Raw genomic sequence first — 17,801 nt, 5'->3', positions numbered from 1 at the left:
TGTACCTGGCGATCCCGCTGTTGGGACCAGCAATCATGATCAAGCGGCATATGCAATGAAACTCGAATCACTCATGAACCATGGGGAGCTGAACCACAACGGCTATGGTGGTGCCTGAGCTCAGTTCAGTCCAGTCCCATACCGACAGCAATCTTGAGGAAACCATGACACACGGGTGTTACAGGAAAGGGAAGCTGTATGATCAAGCCGGCTGATGTGTCGCCCCAAATGACAACAATAGGGGTCTGATCGCCGCGCAAGCGTCCGTAAACACCAAAAAAACGAACCAAAGGACTGGTCACTCGAGGACCCATCGTGACACCACCAGCCGTGACCGCCCGCCAGCAAACCAAGTACAACCTCGGACACGGGAAATGCTGTTTTGACCCGTTGAGGATGCTTTCGGCCCCGGTGGTGGCGGTGGTCTCAAGAGTCCAACCCCGAGGCGAGGATGAAGCACCAAAAAGGGAGCCAGCAGGATGTGTCCCAAGTAGGGTTTCCTACCTCTCCTCGAGCTCTCCCTCTTCGGGGTCGACGGTCACTATGTGTGACCTCTGGCCCACGCACTATGGGCCCGAACAAAGCGCATATGTTGTGTATCGCAAGCTCGCCCAAGGAATTTGTTCTTTCTATAAGACACTCTTGACAGCTTGTTGAACCCAGAACGCCCCCTGGTAGGTCTCAATCTGGCACAGTCCTCAACCCTCGACCCATGGACGATTGTTTTTCTCTTCTCTTCCTACTATCATCATCACTAACTTTGAGATGGAATCTGAAAATCGAGGATCCGAGATCCTCGCCATTACTTGGACACTCGCCGGCTTAGCAGCGGTATCCCTTGTTGTCAGAATAGTGTGGAAGCTACGCTCCAAGAAGAAGCTATGGTGGGATGACCACATTTGTTCTCTCTCATGGGTAAGTGCACTCTCATTTCCAGAGATCTTTAAGCACACTAACACGTAAACAGTTCGTCCTCAAAACCTCCATCTTCATTGTCACCATAGCCACCTCCAAAGGCCTCGGTGAACACGTTCAGGCTATCCCCGAAGATAACCTCCCCGCTATCGGTCTCCTCGGCAACTTCATCGGCACCCTCTCTATACTCGCCTCGGTATGGAGCAAGACCTCCTTCGCCCTCACGCTACTCCGGTTGCTGTCGGGCAGATGGACCAAGGACCTCCTCTGGCTCGGCGTGGCCACCATCCACGTCTTTCTGATCGTCAACGCCCTCTTTATGTGGATCAGATGCTCACCGGCCGCGAAGACGTGGGATGCCTATATGGAAGGGACATGCTGGGATAACCAGGTTTATCCCCAGTATGCTATGTTTGCTGCTGGTATGTTTTGCTACATCCTAGTTGACCGCCTAGCTTCTGTACTGATGTGTGTGGTTCTGTAGGATACTCGGCAGCCGTAGACTTCATTCTAGCCCTTCTCCCATTAGCACTATTTTATCAACTCCAAATGCTACACCGGAAAGAAAACGTCGGCGTCTCCCTAGCCATCATCGTCGCCCTTGTGTATGTACCCCCCTTCTCCTCCACTTAACAACCACCGTGAACTCTTTCTCCTAACCCATGTAACCAACCTCCAGCTCAGCAGCCACCGCCACAATGAAAACAACCGTTATCTCAGGCCTCACCTCTTCAGACTTTACCTGTACGTATCCGGCCTCCCTCCCTCATTCTTCCATCACCCTTTCCCACTCACTCACTTCCTTCCTCACTTGCTAACACCATCTGATAAAGTCACCACCGCCCCCCTAATCTACTATGCGACCGCCGAATCCGCCCTCACTATCATCGCCGCTTGCATCCTCTCCCTAGCCACTCTCTCACGAAATACCCGACCAGAGAACTCGGCAAGCGACAACAAGTCGCTGGAAAACCAAAGTCAGACGTCGGAAAATATTCCGTTGGGAGCAGCTAGTGCTAGTGCTACTGCTAGCGGTGGGCAATCAGCGCCGAGTAGTTCCTCTGGACAAGGACAAGAGAATAACAGTGGTGTCGTTAGAGATGCGGTTGTTGAAGAAGGAGGAGGAGGAAAAGGAAAACGAGAGCAGTCTGGCGGGCAGGAGGAGAGAGAAAGAGAGAGGAGGAATCGGTGCTGGTATAAACTGTCGCCTGATACGAATGCTTGGCCTGGGGTGTTGATGTGATGGCAGAGTGGTGTGGTAGAGGATGAAGGAGAGAAGATGAATGTGGGATGGAGGGAGTAGTGAAGGGAGGGTGATGTTGTCGAGATATTAGGTCAATTAGTTACTTGATAGCGTGGTTTGAGGATATTATATGTATGTCTTGTAGGTATCATACAGGGATGGTTGAATGAAGTATAAAAGAAGTTCAAGGAACCAAAAAAGGACAAAAAGAAAAGAAAGTTCGACGCCGTTGCAAGTTCCGAACGCAGGGGTGAAAAAGATAGATGCAAAAAAATGTTGGTCTCTCCCGCCGGGAATTGAACCCGGGTCTCGAGCGAATCGAACTGATGTTCAAGCTTGACAAGCTCACATACTGACCACTATACTACGGAAGACTTACAGCAGTGATCAGCTGTCGTAGTTTACTGGAAGGTTTGGCGAATGTTGACCCTATAACCTTCTGTATGAAAACTGGTTTTTTGACAGAACGCGCTGAACAGTAACTGCTCTCCATTTGAAACGTCCATTTGTTGCTGTCTAGCATCACCTCTTGTCTTTTTCGAAAACAACTAACTCACATAGGCGTATTGTCGCCAATCCTTTTCTTAATAGCTGTTAACCATTTTTGGCATCATGTAAATCGACACCTTGAGCAGATGACAAGCAAAGGCCAATCCCGCCTGTGCGGTTCAAGCTCATATTTCGAAGCGGGCACTTGATTACGTTCCCAGGCACCAGCGTCTAGACATCTCCAGATGGGCGGATGATGGCGGATGTCGCCGGACTCAGGGCTCATCCTTCGCTAGTCAGGCGGAGAATTTGGGCTTGGCCTGCTGCTAATGCGTGGCGGTTGCATCCAGATGTGCCCAGAATTACCAGATCCGAGGCACGTTACAGGCAACCCTTTGACTTTCATCGCCAGGTTATGCGGGGGACCTTCCTGTTTGGGCTTCCATGTCGGGCATGGTCGCGACCAGAGAGAGGAAGCTTTTCGTATTTTTTGCCCAGAAGAAAAAAAAAATGTTATCGGGGAAGCCTTGATAACTAGAGAACCAAATATTTTTCTGAACCCGTCGATAGTAATAACTCCAAACCTCGTCTCTTTCTTTTCTTGAATATCAAACTCTTTTGTGTTGTTGACTTTGGCGCATCGCACCCTCGAAGCGAACCCTTCTATTTTTTTCTTTTCTTTTTTTGGACCCCTAACCACAGCGCATCTGCAGTGTCGACAATAAACCCCACCCCCGCATTTCACCATGAGTGTTGTTCCCCAGGAAATTTCCATGGACCTTCCGGTCGTCGACCTTGACGTCTATCTCAACAACGCCGTTGACTCCCCCGAAGTCAAGGCCGAGTGCGAAAAGGCCGCGAAGGCTCTCATCACCTACGGCGCCCTCGTACTCCACGATTCGCGCGTCGCTGAGAAGGACAACGAGACCTTCCTTGACCTCCTAGAGGACTACTTTGCGCAACCCGAGGAGGAACTCGGCAAGGATGAGCGCCCCGAGCTGAGCTACCAGATTGGTGTGACTCTGGAAAACACAGAGAAGCCCAAGTGCGCTGTTGACGAGCCATGCTTGAACGTTATCCAGCGCCTTGCGCCCGAGGAGAGGCCATTGGATATTTCCGGCCACCACCCCGATCCCAAGTGCCGTTTCTTCTGGCGCATGGCTGAGCAGCCACCCTACGAGACCAAGTTTCCCGGCTTGAACGCGGATAATGTCGTTCCTCAAGCGCCACACATCAAGGAGCGCTGGAACCCGGCCATGCAGCAGTGGGGTACCTCGATGAAGAGCGCTGTTGAGGGTCTCACTGAGATGACTGCCGTCGGTCTTGGCTTGCCTGCTGGTACCTTTAAGGATGCGGGTAAATACGGGTATGTTGTCTTTCCGTCTTATCCAATAAAACATATAGTCAGTCTCGCATTATCACAACATCTACTGAAACCTCCAACAATAGCCCCCACCTCCTTGCCCCTACCGCCTCCGACCTCGTCAAGTACGGCCAAAAGGACACCATCCTCGCCGGCTTTCACACCGACCTCAACTTCCTCACCATCCACGGCCGCTCGCGCTACCCCGGTCTGCACATCTGGGCCCGCAACACGGGCAAGCGCATCGCCGTCAAGATTCCTCCGGGCAACTACCTCTTGGTACAAGCCGGCAAGCAGCTCGAGCACATCACGGGCGGTCTGATCAAGGCCGGCTTCCACGAGGTCGTGGTCAACGAGCGCACTGTTGAGGTGATTGAGAAGCGCAAGCAGCAGTTCCCCGACCGCCCGCTGATCCGTATCAGCTCGACTTTCTTCTGGCATTTGAACTCGGATCATGACCTTGCGCCTATTCCCAAATTGGCGGAGGAGGCGTATAGGTTGAGGGCGGAGCAGTTTAATCTGGGACGGGATGAGGGTGAGGAGAAGACGTACCCGCCCATGAAGGTGGGTGAGCTGGTGCAGGAGGAGTTGAAGCATATTGCTTTGATGGCTTAGATGGGTGCATCAGGAGTGGAAAGTGCATGTACAATGTACGATTGACAAAGAAACGGTATCGGTGGGCTGGAAGAGGCGACAACGAAAAGGCCTTGACCATCGTTGGTTGTCCCTAAGAGAAGAGGAGAAGCGGAAATCAGAGCAGCCTGAATACTTGGAAGGAGTACCGGTGAATGGACACCAATCTCTCTCACTTGCGAGGGCACGGAGTTATAAAGTTGCTTTCATATAGTCTAGCATTGCACATGAATTTATTTGTTCAAGATTCATTTTGTAGGTGCTACAAAGGTTCAGTTCTCGTAATGTATTACCAAGTGCACGCGTTCTCTAGCAGCTTGAGCGAAAACACGCCACAGTCATACATTAGTATAACTCTTGCGAACAATTTCAGAAGAATGGCGTGCAAGTTATCCATTGAACAGAAAACAACCGGCTGACATAGTGTTAACTGGTAAGCAGTCCCAAGAGCTGATCATATAAGCTCACTGACTAGGCAAGTTCTCCACAACCAACTACGACAGCTGATCAACAGTTGTACATCTTCCGTAGTATAGTGGTCAGTATGTGAGCTTGTCAAGCTTGAACATCAGTTCGATTCGCTCGAGACCCGGGTTCAATTCCCGGCGGGAGAGACCAATCTTTTCTTTTTGCCTCTTGTGCCTTTTTCTTGTGTCGATGAATTTTTCTTTCCTTCTACTGCCGTGATGTCTGAGAGAAGAAGGACACTCTCGAGATCACTGTACAGCTTCATCGATTTCTGTCTTTGACTGCACACACATTGCCTGGCTTATTCGCAATCTCGTGTTAGTTATCTTGGCTTGCAATGGTGAGTCGACCAACACCTGAAGTAATTAGTACCCATTGTCCATGTGCTCTAGCTCTCCCCCTGAAATTCACAGCTCTATATAAAGTACGATTAGGCACCAATACACATGACTGAACAGCTGTTCATAGCGTCGACTTGCTACCACAGACACAGGACAGGCAGTCTGGCGGTCGTTTCAGTTTCTTCTTCTTTAGCATCGACCTCGGACATTTCCAGGACCATCGCGCACTGACCTTCGGTTCGGTTCCGTTCGCAGTCAGGGTCCCAAAACATCTGCCCCACACTACGCTACACTACGCTTCACTACATGCATAGAGCTTGCCCTCGGCATTTATTAATCTCCCCAGTATACATACATACGTACCTACACAGTATCCAACCGAGCCGGAGTAAGCCCCGGCGTGTCCGCGCACCGGGCCTTTTTCTTCATGTTCATGGGCAACGTGACGGACGGACGCGTGAGTGAGCCCAGTTCCAGTCCAGTCCAGTACGTAATCTGGTGGATGGGATGGGATGGGATGGGATGAGTCCGTAATCTCACCGCCGGGCGCCGCTGCACGGTGAAACCCGCGGGCCTATTCTACTTACTTGCTTGCTACACAGTAGTTTGGTACACTGCGAAAGTGTGTGTGTTCAGGATCACGATGACTTCTTTCTTCGACGATCAAGAAAACGACGACGACGAAATTACTTCGCATAATTCTCGGACTTTACTTTTCCAGTTTTCGATCTGGACGTGGAATGATGACGCAACTGACTACGATTGCCGAATAATTAAAGATCACGATAAGATCGAGATGTGTGCCCTCTTTTCAATACTACACTACACTACACTACTGTGATGATTTTCTTGGAAGGAAATCGATGCAAAAGTTCCTCGCGGCACCAGCCGATAGTGTGTCGGCCTGCTTGCCGATCAGAACCAATGGTCCCAAGACAGTAAGTATGTAGGGCAATTCTTCCTAGGCTTGCTACTAGTGTAGGTAGGGACCCAGCGGGCCGCAATGTTGCCGGTCCGGCATTCATCCAGAGGAGCCCGCTTGTCGATGCTGATTAACAGCACCTTTGCTCTCGGCCTTTTCGGCGGATCTTTCTTGTTGGCAAGCTTATGGCATCGTCGTGGGAAACCCGCGAAGCATCATGATGCGGTTCAAGCTCGATCTAGCGTAGCACTCACGCGAGCACATCAATGCGATCGATGGGAAGAACGGGGATCTTGAGGGATCTGCTTGCTTGTGTGAAGATGTGAAATACATAGATACTGAGAGTGTGATATCAATGGCAGGCAGCAGGGCCGTCGCACCGCAAGCTGCCGACCGAAAATCATGGACGGACGGCAGACGGGACGGGAACTGAGAGTCAGAAAACTTTAGCTGCTGGCGGTAGTCTAACTGGAAGAAGTAAAGATATCTCCACTGTTGGGAAATTGGGAGAACTCCACCACAACGTTTGTAGTGCTGTTTTCTTTTCCGCATTTCTGAGGCTTTTGGGGATCTTCGATCATCAGTCCGCAACTGGTTCATACAAGTGGATTAAAAATATGTTCGGGGGAGACGGGACGGGTGAAGAGATTTCAAATCGAATGCAGAGAATGGAAGCGGCCTTCTCGAAGAACCGAACAATCATCGAGCTTCGGGCGATGGGCTTGAGTCCGCTGAGGACTGAGGCTTCGGGGTTTGAGTGAGACGTGGCCTCGATGTCAGGCTCGTTGTCGATGAAACGGACAAGACTTTCGTACACCTATAAAAGGAGTGTCGTTTCCAGATCGCTTCTAGAACCACATAGTCTTGTCAAGTAAGCCTTGGCTGACTTCCAAGATGCCGTTTTCAAGAGCGGTATGTAACGAACCATGACTGAGGGTATCTCCGCGCTGACTTTCCGCCCCCTTCACAAGCAACGTCTCTTGTTGCCGGTGCTGTCGCGTGACCGCTTGACCGCTGTCGGTAGTTGACAAGGAAAATGCCTGCTGTCGAGCTGCAAGTTTAAAATGAAATGAACGGAGGCACGACGATGCGCGAACTGCAACACCGCAAATGCTCTGCCGGCCGGTGAAGCTAAGCTGTTCGACCGTTAGGTTGGCACATGGCCGAAGTGGAAACCAACCGTCGGCCCTCCCCCACCCTTTTTTCCATCTTAAGAGCACAGCACAGCATGAAGCCATTGACCAATCATGGTTGAGATGAATGAATCCTGATCGAGGTCGCTCGAGATGAGGCTCCAAGTCGAAGGAAGGGCAACACAAAATCTCATCTCCTCAGTCGTGGCACAGCAGTGGCTTGTGTACCCGAGATACCTGTTGCCTCTTTTTTTCCTTTCGGCCCTTCCTCCAAGGAACTTTGGGCAGCAGTGTTCGAATCATGGACGAGATGACGAGATGAGGCTCTGTTGTTGAGGATCGAGGCTTTTGGATCACGAAGAACCGGAAATTACTTACAGAACTGAAGCAGCTTTACGCCGTACGGTACCTCTACTGTGTGCACTGCAGTACATGAAAAATTCTGGACGAAGTGGAACGGGCCCTACGAGGAATTTTCTCGGGCACTTGGCAGCAGCAGCAGGTCGTGCCCACCTCGCGCAATCCCACCTTCCATTGCATTGTGCAGTGCAGGGACCAAGGGCGCGGTCCGTGCACGGTACCTGCGTCTGACAGATCGCATCGCAAGCTTTATCTCGTTGGAGTCTAGCTCCAGTTTCATCTTTGCTGCTGAACAATGAACTGACGGCCTGGGTGACGGTTTCTTGACAACTCGAAGCTTCAAGTGCTCAGAGTGCCCACTGTGAGCATCAAATGTCTCGGGAAGGTGTGTAGTCGCTGTCTGACTCCACATTATCAGATGTCAAGCAGCAGATACTTGTACAGTGCCATCTCGCAATACGACGACGACGACGACGACGACGACGACGAGAGTGTCAACAAAAATGAATCACATACGGGCTATGCAGGTCTCGCTTGCATCACAGAGAATGCGCGTAACACTGTGTACAATGGAGACAGAAGAAACTCTTTTCGAACCGATGGACGACGATTACCAAATACTGCCCGTCACGAACGGGGTACACAGACCCCACTTCTCTCCGCTACCCTCCGGCTTACTGCTTCGACACCGCAAGCCAGCACAGAACATGGCAACCTCCGCGATCGTTGGAAACATAGCACCGGAACCATCGACATTATATTTAACCCATAGGAACGAGCATGTGCATACATGTAACCTGTCGAGCAACGCAAACCACCTTTTCCCTTGCCATTCGTTGCAACGACATCTGCGTACAAATGTGTTGCTTGCCCGTGGCCTACACGCTGGAGACGAGGACAGCCATTCGCATGAGTATCAAAGGTGACTGACGAGGCAGCTCAGATCTGGTGGTTCATCTCTTGCATCTTACTACTTTGACGTTACTCAGCATTTAATTGTCTCTCCGTGGCCTGTCCTAGGACTGACTGAATGACATATGTACGCCACACGGATATGTATCCCCCATGTAGGAGAGCGAGACCCGACCCTAGCCCCGCCTTTGATTTCTTTACACAGCAGAAAAAAAAGGTCCCTGAAACCTGAACTAGGGCTCGCCGATTGATGAGCGTGTATGTAGTAGTGTACTGTAATCGAGTTCAGCAGTCATAGCGACAACAAGCCAGCCAGGACTACCTAACTAGAAGTATACCGCCTCTCACGGAATACCTTAGTAGAGTCCTTGGATCGGAAATGACGTGCGACCGGTCCTTCACGACTCCTGGACTAGTAAAATCGAGCCTAACTTGACGCTTCTACACTAATGCCTTGGAGCGAGCGGTTTGCGAATTCCATTCTATGCTCATCTTGGTAAATACCCGTCTTCTTGGCGGCTCAAAGCCCATGTTGTGGCCAGGCGAGTCCATCGCCGATCCCCGTTACCAGGTTCTGTTACAAGATACGCACGGAGGGGGAGATCACCAATGCCACAGAGTCGGGAAGAAGAAGAAGAAGACGAAGAAGAAGAAGAAGACCTTCGATGCTCTGCCCCCCCTCATGCACTCCAGTACGAATCTCAACGGCTTGGCAGGTACACTACACTACATACATTACACTACAAGAAGTGAAGCGGACAGCTAGGTATGTAGCCAGGAACCAGGGGTGGAGGGGCATAATGTACAGTCCGATGCTGGTTCGCCTGTTGGCTCGGTAGGTACACTGGAGTAGGCACCCCTACCTCTACGCGGTACTGTACGCTGTCCACTAGACAAAATCCATCTTTCATTGTCCCAAACCTCGTAAAGACACATCAAAATAGCAGAGTACGAATTACAAAGGCATTGACAGGAATTCGATGACATCTTGAATATCAGAAATGGCATTTCCAAGGTAATAACCACGCATTAGTTAGCTAATGAAAACGCATAGCAAAGTTGACGCAAGGTCTCGAGCTAACAAACAAACCAGTACTGGCCTGTACCTGTCCGAACACTCCCTGCAACGAAAGAAAAACAAAAAAAAAAAAAGGGTCGGTTCTCTGGATTAACAAGGAGGCTTCGCTCCAAACTGAACAACCCATGTTTAGGTATTTTGTACCCACCTCCATCCATCCATCCCTCATCCCGAAACGACGGACCTGAAAACCCACTGCACAACAACAAATGTGGGATCCACACGTAAGGCACGGCATCTCGAACCTGCAGCTGGTGGTGCAGCAGCTGGTCGGTCCAACAACCAACAATTGTCCCCTCAGTCAGAGGAGTCATGCACCCCGTATGTACTCCGTAGTGACTACCTAGTGTAATGTACATACGCGAAGCGAACAAGCGAGGGAGCGAGCACGGTCTTTTTCTTATTTTCTTTCTTTTCAGCTCTTAGGTATTCTCTTTAACATACATACGCCTCGGTACTATAGTCTAGGTCTAGGGTGGGTAGGGTTTTCTTGGTAATACATTCACCCAATGATGCCCACTCCGTGAAGTCCGGGGTGGATCATTCTCTCTCTCTCTCTCTCTCTCTTACCCAGCTTTTTTTTCTTCTTTTCTTTTTCTATTACCCAAGGCTTTCCACTCGTTAAAAGAAAAGGCTTGTCTTGACTTGACTTTTACTTGGAGGCTAGTTCTCATCCATTCGTTCATTCATTCATATTTAACTGGCTTCGTCTGTCATTCGTTCATCCAATCGACAAAGGTCCCAGTTTTACCTAGTCTCCAGTTTGACCTCCGCTCCCGACTCCATGCCTCTTACCTCCCGTTGACCAGCCTTCCTGGTCCAGAGTCTCTCGAACTCTCTTTTTTTCCCACCGATCCCGGGATTACGGATACCTACAGAAATACATCGAGGAACGAAGTGAAGAGTGTTTAACAAAGGTTCTTCGTCATCATCGCTTGGGGGGGCTTTTTGTTGCATGTAACGCAAGGGAATTGGATCTTACTCTTTTTCACCACCAAAATCGGTCATTCGGCACATACAACATACTAAAAGCCACCACTGGTTTCCCACAACGAACAAGACAAGCCTTGGGAATCGATCGAGTAAAGGGTATCCGACCCGATACTTCTTCAACTTACTACAACAACAACAACAACAACTCACCAACCGGTTGGTTACCGACTACACTGCACTGCGCTGCACGTGGCTTGAAACACATTCCTTCAAACTATCCAACCACGACACACAAAGCACACACGACCAAAAAAAGAACAAAACGACTTACACACAGTACATCTGTCGTCGTCGTCGGAAGCCGTTCTTTTGGTGTGGACCGACCAATACCGACATACGGGAACCTGCAGGAGAAAGAGCAAGAGAAAGAGGAAGAGAACGAGAACGAGAGAGAAAGGGAGGCTGGGGTATTGTACTGGTTTCTTGTTTGCCTGCTTGCTTCCTTGCTTGCTTTCAAGGTCATTCATCATCATCATCAAAACCAGCAGCATACCGCTCTTCACACAAAGAGAGACAAGACCAAGTTAACAAGAGGCTGTTTGCTTTTTCTCAAACAGAAAACGCACAGACCACATCTTGTTTTCCCACCTATTCTTCACTAGCTGGTCGATCGTGTCTCTCGTCTGCTGTCTGCTGACCGCCGACCACTTTTACTCACCTTGCAAGCTAAAGCTTTCCAAGGGCCTGGGCTCCTTGTTGATTGCTTTACCCTGCCGATTGTTAACCAACGTCTTGGGACAAGCAATCGCGGATCGAATCGAACGAGGCCCTTACAACACGGCAAGACGGCCGGACGGGAGCGAGGGGTGAGAGCCGGGGGAGGTTATCCAAATTAACCTTCTTTTTTTCGACTCCGTGACTCCGCGGACTCTTTTTGCCAATCAGAAAACCTACCGGAGGCGTTGGTTTCGTTCGTCCGTTCGTTACACCTTGTCCGGACCGCCACACAGCACGAACCACTGGGGTTCATCAAACACAAAGACGAACGAGAAGGCCCGAGCCATAAGTGTTTCATACCCGAACATTTTGGTTCTCTGGGTTTTCGGTTCTTCGTCCTTTCTCTTCCGCTTTATTTGTTCGACTGCCATCACATCAGCAACTCGCAATGGCGATACCACCTGTGATCCCAGCGTTGCTGGGCACAGTAGCCGTCTTTGCGACAACGGCTATATTTGTTATCCACATCATCCTGGCCAGGTCATTGGCTCAGGAGACTTCTTCTTCAGTCAAGACAACGACCATCGTCGCCGCGGTATTTGAGGGCTTGGCGCTTTTCACCACAACTTTCCAGCTCATCTCAGGTTGCGTGGCTTCACGCTTGGTTAGGAGGTTCAACGGGGTATTGTTTGGGGCTGGACTTATTGTGTGCTCGGTGGCTGCTGCGCTGTCGATCGCCACTTTGGTGTTGCTCAGCAAGGATTCGGCAAAGCTACCAGAGAAGGTAGCGGGGACTACGACATCGGGATTCGTTGTTGGAGGAGCGGTGGCATTGGGAGTCGCGTTCGCCGCGCAATTAGCCTTCCAGGTTATGTGCTTCATCAGTGTTCGAATGGGCGGCGTGTGTTGCGCAGGAGACGTGGAGAGCTCGCCAAGGCAACAAGTCAAGGCGATCCCCTACCAGCAGACGAACCCCAACACGGAGAAGGTCCGCTTCGAAGACCCGACAATGTCGGGGCGGGGAACCCCCCGTCCGGGCTATGGACACTCGGTGGGTAACTCTCTGAGCTCGTGGCGCTCATCGCTTTACTCAGCCATGCGCCCCATTCCCTCAAAGACCCATCTCCTAGGGAGCAACAGCCAGTACTCGCTACCTCTCCGCATGCGCCAATCCGACTCAATCGATTCAATCGCCATGCACGAGCGTCAGACCATCTCCGTTGGCATGACTCTTGAGAATGGCTTCAACTCCGAGGACATCAACTCCGTTGACCCTCAAACCCGACAGGCTGTCGCCGAGGCTGCCCCTGCCTGCTCTCCGGCAATGCCATCTGCACCCTTCCTTGAAACCATCGCGGCTAGCCCCATGACCAGCAGGCAACCCAGTCCCGCTTTACCTCCTACAGACAGTGAGCTAGACCTTGGCAACAGTCTGTTCGTCCCGCCCAAGTCCATCCGCCGCCGCAGCCGCTCCTTCAGCCCCGCCTCTATGCGGTCAATGGAGTTCGCGCGGGAAGCCTTCACCCAGCACGCCACTATGTCCGAAACGCACATCAGCGAGGCGCACATCCACCCTCTTTTCCGATCGGATTCGCCTACGCCGCCGGCTATCGTGTCCCCCGGGACAGTTGTGGTCGCGGCGCCCAACGGCGGGCAGGTCCTCTCGGAAAAGCATAGCATCCGAACCCTAACGAGAAGGCGAAGCGGGAGTTTGCCGGCGGTGTCAAGCCCATTGAGCAGGCAAGGATCGCTAGAAAGCTTTAGGACGAAGGTGACGAAGTATGAAGGCGGGAGCAGACCGGGGACGAGGGCGGAGGAGCTGAGGGAGGAGGATGAAGAGGGTTTATCTGATGAGGAGGAGAGCGACGATGATGAGGAAGGGTATGGTGGGAACGAGGAAGGAAATGATCGGGATGAGACAACGATGTCGCCGATGAAGGGGAAGACTCCTGCTGTGAGCAGCCCATCGCCCTCGCCTAGACCATCGCTGGCTCACGATGATGCGGCACATGGAGAAATGACACCGCCTATTCCGGACTGGATCCTCGGTGCTGGAGCGAGGACGAGCTTCTTGGGATATAACCAGCGGAAAAGCCATGCGCCTACGTCTGCGCCAGCTGATGGCGAGGAGGAGGAGGAGGAGGAGGAGGGTGTTGCTGGTCCCTCCGTTCGATGACGAAACATGGCCGGCTTAAAAAGAGAAAAAAAGTTTCCTTTGTTTATTTGGTTTTGAATGGGGTGTATAACGGGCATCGAGCGGCTGGTTGATTCAGGTGTGGTTGTGTTGGATGGCCTGAGACGAAGTTACGACATGATACCTTTCTTTCACTTCTTTACCCCTGTATTTCTTTTTTCTTCCTCGTTCTCTTTGGCTCGATCTCCACTCAGAGAGTAAGAAAGGTCGCTGTTGTGGGAGAGATACCACCTTTTCCTCTTCTCCTTCTTCTTCTACTTTCCTTCTTCTTTCCTTTGTATTTTTCATATCTTGGGGGAGGGGAGGAGGATTTTGTTTTGAGGACGTGAATATGATACCTTTGATTGCGAGGCGTTGGACTTGAGTTCCATACCTAAAGATGGGTCTTGGATAGGTGGGATTTGTGTATAGAAAAGCTCGGCTATGGTTGGATAGAAGGATGGCTAGATGATGGATGGATTCAGATAGATGCTTCTCTGCGCTATGCGCGAGACGGACGACTGAAAGATGTAGCGGATGAGAACCGAAGAAGTCAGAACAAAAGATCGTGCCCACGAAATATGCGCGGTGACATTGAGCTGTGATTTTCCATCTAAGCTATGATGCTTAGACGTCCGACCATGACTGCGATGGAGATGTAGGTAGCTTGGAAGCTTGGGAATGGTGATGAGAGAAACCAGAATAAAACGATGTCTGGCTCAAATCATGTTTGCTGCCTTGAAAAGTAACCCCAATGCTACCGTTCCGTCGTTTTTGCGATGATAACCGAAGGGAAGGTTACTCGTAGTCAATTCAATGTCACGATCCACGTCGGGTCACGAACGTGACGGAGGCCTTATCTTATCTGGTGCTCTTTCCAAGGGAGCCTACCAATGCGTATGATTGGTACAGATGGAAGGTGTTCTTCAGCCCCATTTTATACGCGCTTATGAGTGGAGATCTATTACCTAGTATTGCCGTGACACTGCCATAATCAGCGATGACTTCATCTTCTTCATCGCAAAAAAAATTCAAATAGAATAAAAAGAGATGAAAGAAGATGGGTCCTTTGGATTGGCTCACAGCATGACATCAAACATTCCCCTTTGATTTTGCATCAACTTCCATCGCCAACGGAAGCATGTGGTTATCAGTTCAGTGACATTCAAAAGCAAGACTAACAAAGAAAACCAATTCATGTTTTTCAACGCAACAAGGCCAACACAACCTGGAAAGTGAATGGATCCATGGGATCAATCAGTCTGTGTTGTGTGTACAGACGGACGGGATGGCAGCGTGACGACTGTGACCTCTCCACCAGCTCCAGGCGGCAAGATGCCGCGCAGCCCCCCCCGCCTAACAATGGCCGCTGCCTTGTGCCTGTCCACTGCACTTTGCCTGCCGCTTCCCCCCAGCCATTCACTGCCGTAGGTAGCACACCGTGAACCTGGCTACCCGCCTGCTGTGCCCCTCTTCCATTCAGTGCACTCAGGTGAAGCGAACAAACCCCAAATTCTCCGCCTCAAAGCTGCCTCATCAGTCATCACAAGCCGCTGTAAAACGTTCAAGCTTCCCTGCTACCTTCCATATTTCTTGCCACAGCGATTACAACTATCTCCTCCCCTGTATGCCACCTCGCCATCTCTGCGGCAGCCTTCCCACACACATCAACCTTACCACAGCAACCAACTAACCACTTCCACTTTTTTTCCTCGTCCTCGCCCAACTCCGCCGACTGCAACAAATCTTGCTGTCTCCCATCGCGACTCGGAACCCAACGAAGCTCGCCCGTCCGGACAGACTTTACTTACATCATCAGACTCTCAGTGTCAACGTAGCAGCCGTTTAGCTGCGTCGCAGATTGCCCATCATGAAGGTTACTTTCAAGGTACGTGCCCATAAGCTTGCCCATGTCGAGTGTTTGACGTAGCCAGCCAGCCAGCCAGCCAGGCAGACAACGAGCCAGACGTACCGCGATGGCTTCTCAGCAAATTCGGAAACAACCCAGCGTCTTCTTTGAATCCTGTCTGCCTGGTTGGATCAGAGCTCGCTCCCTCTGTCCATAAGCTCTCAAAGTCTATATAGTCAAATACTAACAATGACTGTTCGTTCATCTAGGACCTCAAACAACAAAAGTTTACGCTCGAGATCGAGCCTACCGAGACTGTTGGTTACCCTTCGTCGCCTCCCATTTCCTTACACCCTTTACCTCAGGCCGACGTCATGGAGACATCCAACACGCCGTGACAGCCCTCGACAATCGAATGCTCTGTCGGCGTCGCGAGCCTCCCATGTCGCTTCGGGAGACGTGCATGATGCTGGCGAGCTAGAAGCTAACCGGTTGCAGATTTCCAAGGTCAAGCAGAAGATCTCCGAGGAGAGGGGCTGGGCTCCCGAGCTGCAGAAGCTTATCTACTCCGGTAAGCATCGCTTGCTTCTCAAACGATGGATACCGCTCCCGAATACTGACTTTACCCCAACAGGTAAGATCTTGAAGGATGAGGAGACCGTCGAGTCGTACAAGATCGAGGAGAAGGGCTTCGTTGTCTGCGTCGTGAACAAGGTACTATTTCCCCCGTTATTACTCACGTCCTTGTACAAAGATGAAGCTGACACTTTGCGCAGCCCAAGACCACTGCCCCCAAGCCAGCCGAGTCGTCGTCGTCTGCCGCTGCCCCCGCTACCCCCGCTGCCGCCGCCCCGGCCTCAACACCTGCTCCCCCTGCCGCTCCCGCGGCCTCCAGCGCTGCTGCCGCTGCCCCTTCGACGCCGACGCCCGCTAGAACCGCTGCGGCTCCTGAGGCGGCCCCAGCTGCCGGTGCTCGCGATGCCAACGCCCTTGCCATGGGCGAGCAGCGCGCCGAGGCCATTGCCAACATGGAGGCTATGGGTTTCGAGCGTTCGCAGATTGACGCTGCTATGCGTGCCGCCTTTTTCAACCCCGAGCGCGCTGTGGAGTATCTCTTGAACGTACGTTTCACAACTCATTCCACTTTCCGATCTATGTCTGGTTTACTGACACAGCTTTAGGGTATTCCCGCCAACCTCCAGCAACAAACTGCCTCTCGCCAGCCTTCTGCCGCTCCGGCTGCTGCCCCTGCTGCTGCCGCTCAGGCGGCTTCCCCCGCTGCTGCCGGTGGTGATGATGACGATCAAGTCAACCTTTTCGACCTTGCCGCTCAGCTCGGCAACAGCGCTGGCGGACGTGGTGCTCGTGGTGCGGAGGGTGCTGGTGCCGAGGCCGCTGGTCTTGGTAACCTCGACTTCCTCCGCAACAACGCGCAATTCCAGCAAATGCGTCAGCTTGTACAGGAGCAGCCCCAGATGCTGGAGCCTATCTTGCAACAGCTCGGTGCCGGCAACCCTCAGCTTGCCCAGATGATCGCCCAGAACTCGGATCAGTTCCTGAACCTCCTTGGCGAGGGTGGTGAGGGTGGCTCTGTCGGTATTGCTGTCACAGAAGAGGAACGCGATGCCATTGAGCGTCTCACCCGCCTGGGCTTTCCCCAGGACCAGGCCATCCAGGCCTACTTCGCTTGCGACAAGGACGAGGAGCTTGCCGCCAACTTCCTTTTCGATCAAGGACCGGAGGAAGATGACGACATGCCCCAACAATAAATAGGGGTGAGACTGTAGGCTGGAATGAGATATTTTTGGGTTTTTCGTAACTGGGCGTTAAAAGTCGTTGGCAGGGTGGATTTTCGTTAGCAGCTGCCTTTGCATTTGAAATGTGGGCGACGGCTGGATGGTTTGGGCTTGCTTAGGATGCATTGGAGACTTTATGATGACATTATACCTTAGGGAGCTCAAAATGCTCAACACTGCTGATCAACGTTCACATGCAATATACGGGTGGGCTTTGTGTGTCTGATCTATCCACTGCGCGACAGGTTTCGACGAGTTTTAGTAAGGAAGCATCAAGAGTGAATGGGGTGATGACACTGAAAAAAATGCTTCGCGGAGATCTAGATCAAGGATAACTACAGAGGTGTGGTGTTTTCACAGCTTACGAATCACTCTATTCTTTATGTACTCTATAGTCCTGTCCCTTGAAGAGTGAACGAAGCATTCCCATCACGAACCATAACCAGCAATGAAAACGAAGATAAGATCCGAGACCA

At 51.5% G+C, this 17,801-nt stretch overlaps 5 protein-coding genes and 2 non-coding genes across 7 annotated transcripts; 6 read left to right on the top strand and 1 right to left on the bottom strand.

Annotated features, from left to right (window-relative positions):
- Nucleotides 1-765: 765 nt before the first annotated feature.
- On the top strand, nt 766-2,356 carry NCU07538 (hypothetical protein; the record flags this gene model as incomplete). The annotated part of the gene is made up of 5 exons (XM_953958.2): nt 766-915; nt 968-1,337; nt 1,400-1,520; nt 1,595-1,659; nt 1,749-2,356. The coding sequence occupies 5 exons, from the start codon at nt 766-768 to the stop codon at nt 2,156-2,158; spliced, it is 1,116 nt and encodes a 371-aa protein (XP_959051.1). The 3' UTR covers nt 2,159-2,356.
- Nucleotides 2,357-2,439: 83 nt separating this feature from the next.
- On the bottom strand, nt 2,440-2,532 carry NCU15246. The gene has a single exon. It is a non-coding gene; the product is annotated as a tRNA-Asp (tRNA).
- Nucleotides 2,533-3,175: 643 nt separating this feature from the next.
- Nucleotides 3,176-4,906, top strand: NCU07539 (hypothetical protein). The gene is made up of 2 exons (XM_953959.3): nt 3,176-4,013; nt 4,097-4,906. Exons 1-2 carry the CDS (start codon nt 3,394-3,396, stop codon nt 4,623-4,625), a joined length of 1,149 nt encoding a protein of 382 aa, XP_959052.3. The 5' UTR covers nt 3,176-3,393; the 3' UTR covers nt 4,626-4,906.
- Nucleotides 4,907-5,164: 258 nt separating this feature from the next.
- Nucleotides 5,165-5,257, top strand: NCU15245. The gene has a single exon. It is a non-coding gene; the product is annotated as a tRNA-Asp (tRNA).
- A 622-nt stretch (nt 5,258-5,879) lies between these two features.
- On the top strand, nt 5,880-7,135 carry NCU07540 (hypothetical protein; the record flags this gene model as incomplete). The annotated part of the gene is made up of 3 exons (XM_953960.1): nt 5,880-5,938; nt 6,309-6,390; nt 6,737-7,135. The coding sequence occupies 3 exons, from the start codon at nt 5,880-5,882 to the stop codon at nt 7,133-7,135; spliced, it is 540 nt and encodes a 179-aa protein (XP_959053.1).
- Nucleotides 7,136-11,955: 4,820 nt separating this feature from the next.
- Nucleotides 11,956-13,683, top strand: NCU07541 (hypothetical protein; the record flags this gene model as incomplete). The annotated part of the gene is made up of 2 exons (XM_953961.2): nt 11,956-11,981; nt 12,048-13,683. The coding sequence occupies 2 exons, from the start codon at nt 11,956-11,958 to the stop codon at nt 13,681-13,683; spliced, it is 1,662 nt and encodes a 553-aa protein (XP_959054.2).
- A 1,444-nt stretch (nt 13,684-15,127) lies between these two features.
- On the top strand, nt 15,128-17,798 carry rad23 (rad23-like). Its single transcript, XM_953962.3, has 6 exons — nt 15,128-15,568; nt 15,799-15,846; nt 16,028-16,100; nt 16,164-16,243; nt 16,306-16,650; nt 16,711-17,798. Exons 1-6 carry the CDS (start codon nt 15,551-15,553, stop codon nt 17,296-17,298), a joined length of 1,152 nt encoding a protein of 383 aa, XP_959055.2. The 5' UTR covers nt 15,128-15,550; the 3' UTR covers nt 17,299-17,798.
- The last annotated feature ends 3 nt before the right edge of the window (nt 17,799-17,801 follow it).

This window comes from Neurospora crassa, linkage group III (genome assembly GCF_000182925.2).
Source record: "Neurospora crassa OR74A linkage group III, whole genome shotgun sequence".
In the NCBI taxonomy this organism is placed as follows: domain Eukaryota; kingdom Fungi; phylum Ascomycota; class Sordariomycetes; order Sordariales; family Sordariaceae; genus Neurospora; species Neurospora crassa.
Note: the sequence above shows the minus strand (reverse complement) of the source record. Positions and strands in the feature narration are given on the sequence as shown.

Bases quoted from the DNA above. Each gene is read 5' to 3' on its own strand.
- NCU07539 (XM_953959.3), top strand. From the start codon at position 3,394: ATGAGTGTTGTTCCCCAGGAAATTTCCATGGACCTTCCGGTCGTCGAC. The intron at 4,014-4,096 runs GTATGTTGTCTT...CTCCAACAATAG, and splicing joins AAGGATGCGGGTAAATACGG to CCCCCACCTCCTTGCCCCTA.
- rad23 (XM_953962.3), top strand. The intron at 16,101-16,163 runs GTAAGCATCGCT...TTACCCCAACAG, and splicing joins GCAGAAGCTTATCTACTCCG to GTAAGATCTTGAAGGATGAG. The intron at 16,244-16,305 runs GTACTATTTCCC...CACTTTGCGCAG, and splicing joins TTGTCTGCGTCGTGAACAAG to CCCAAGACCACTGCCCCCAA.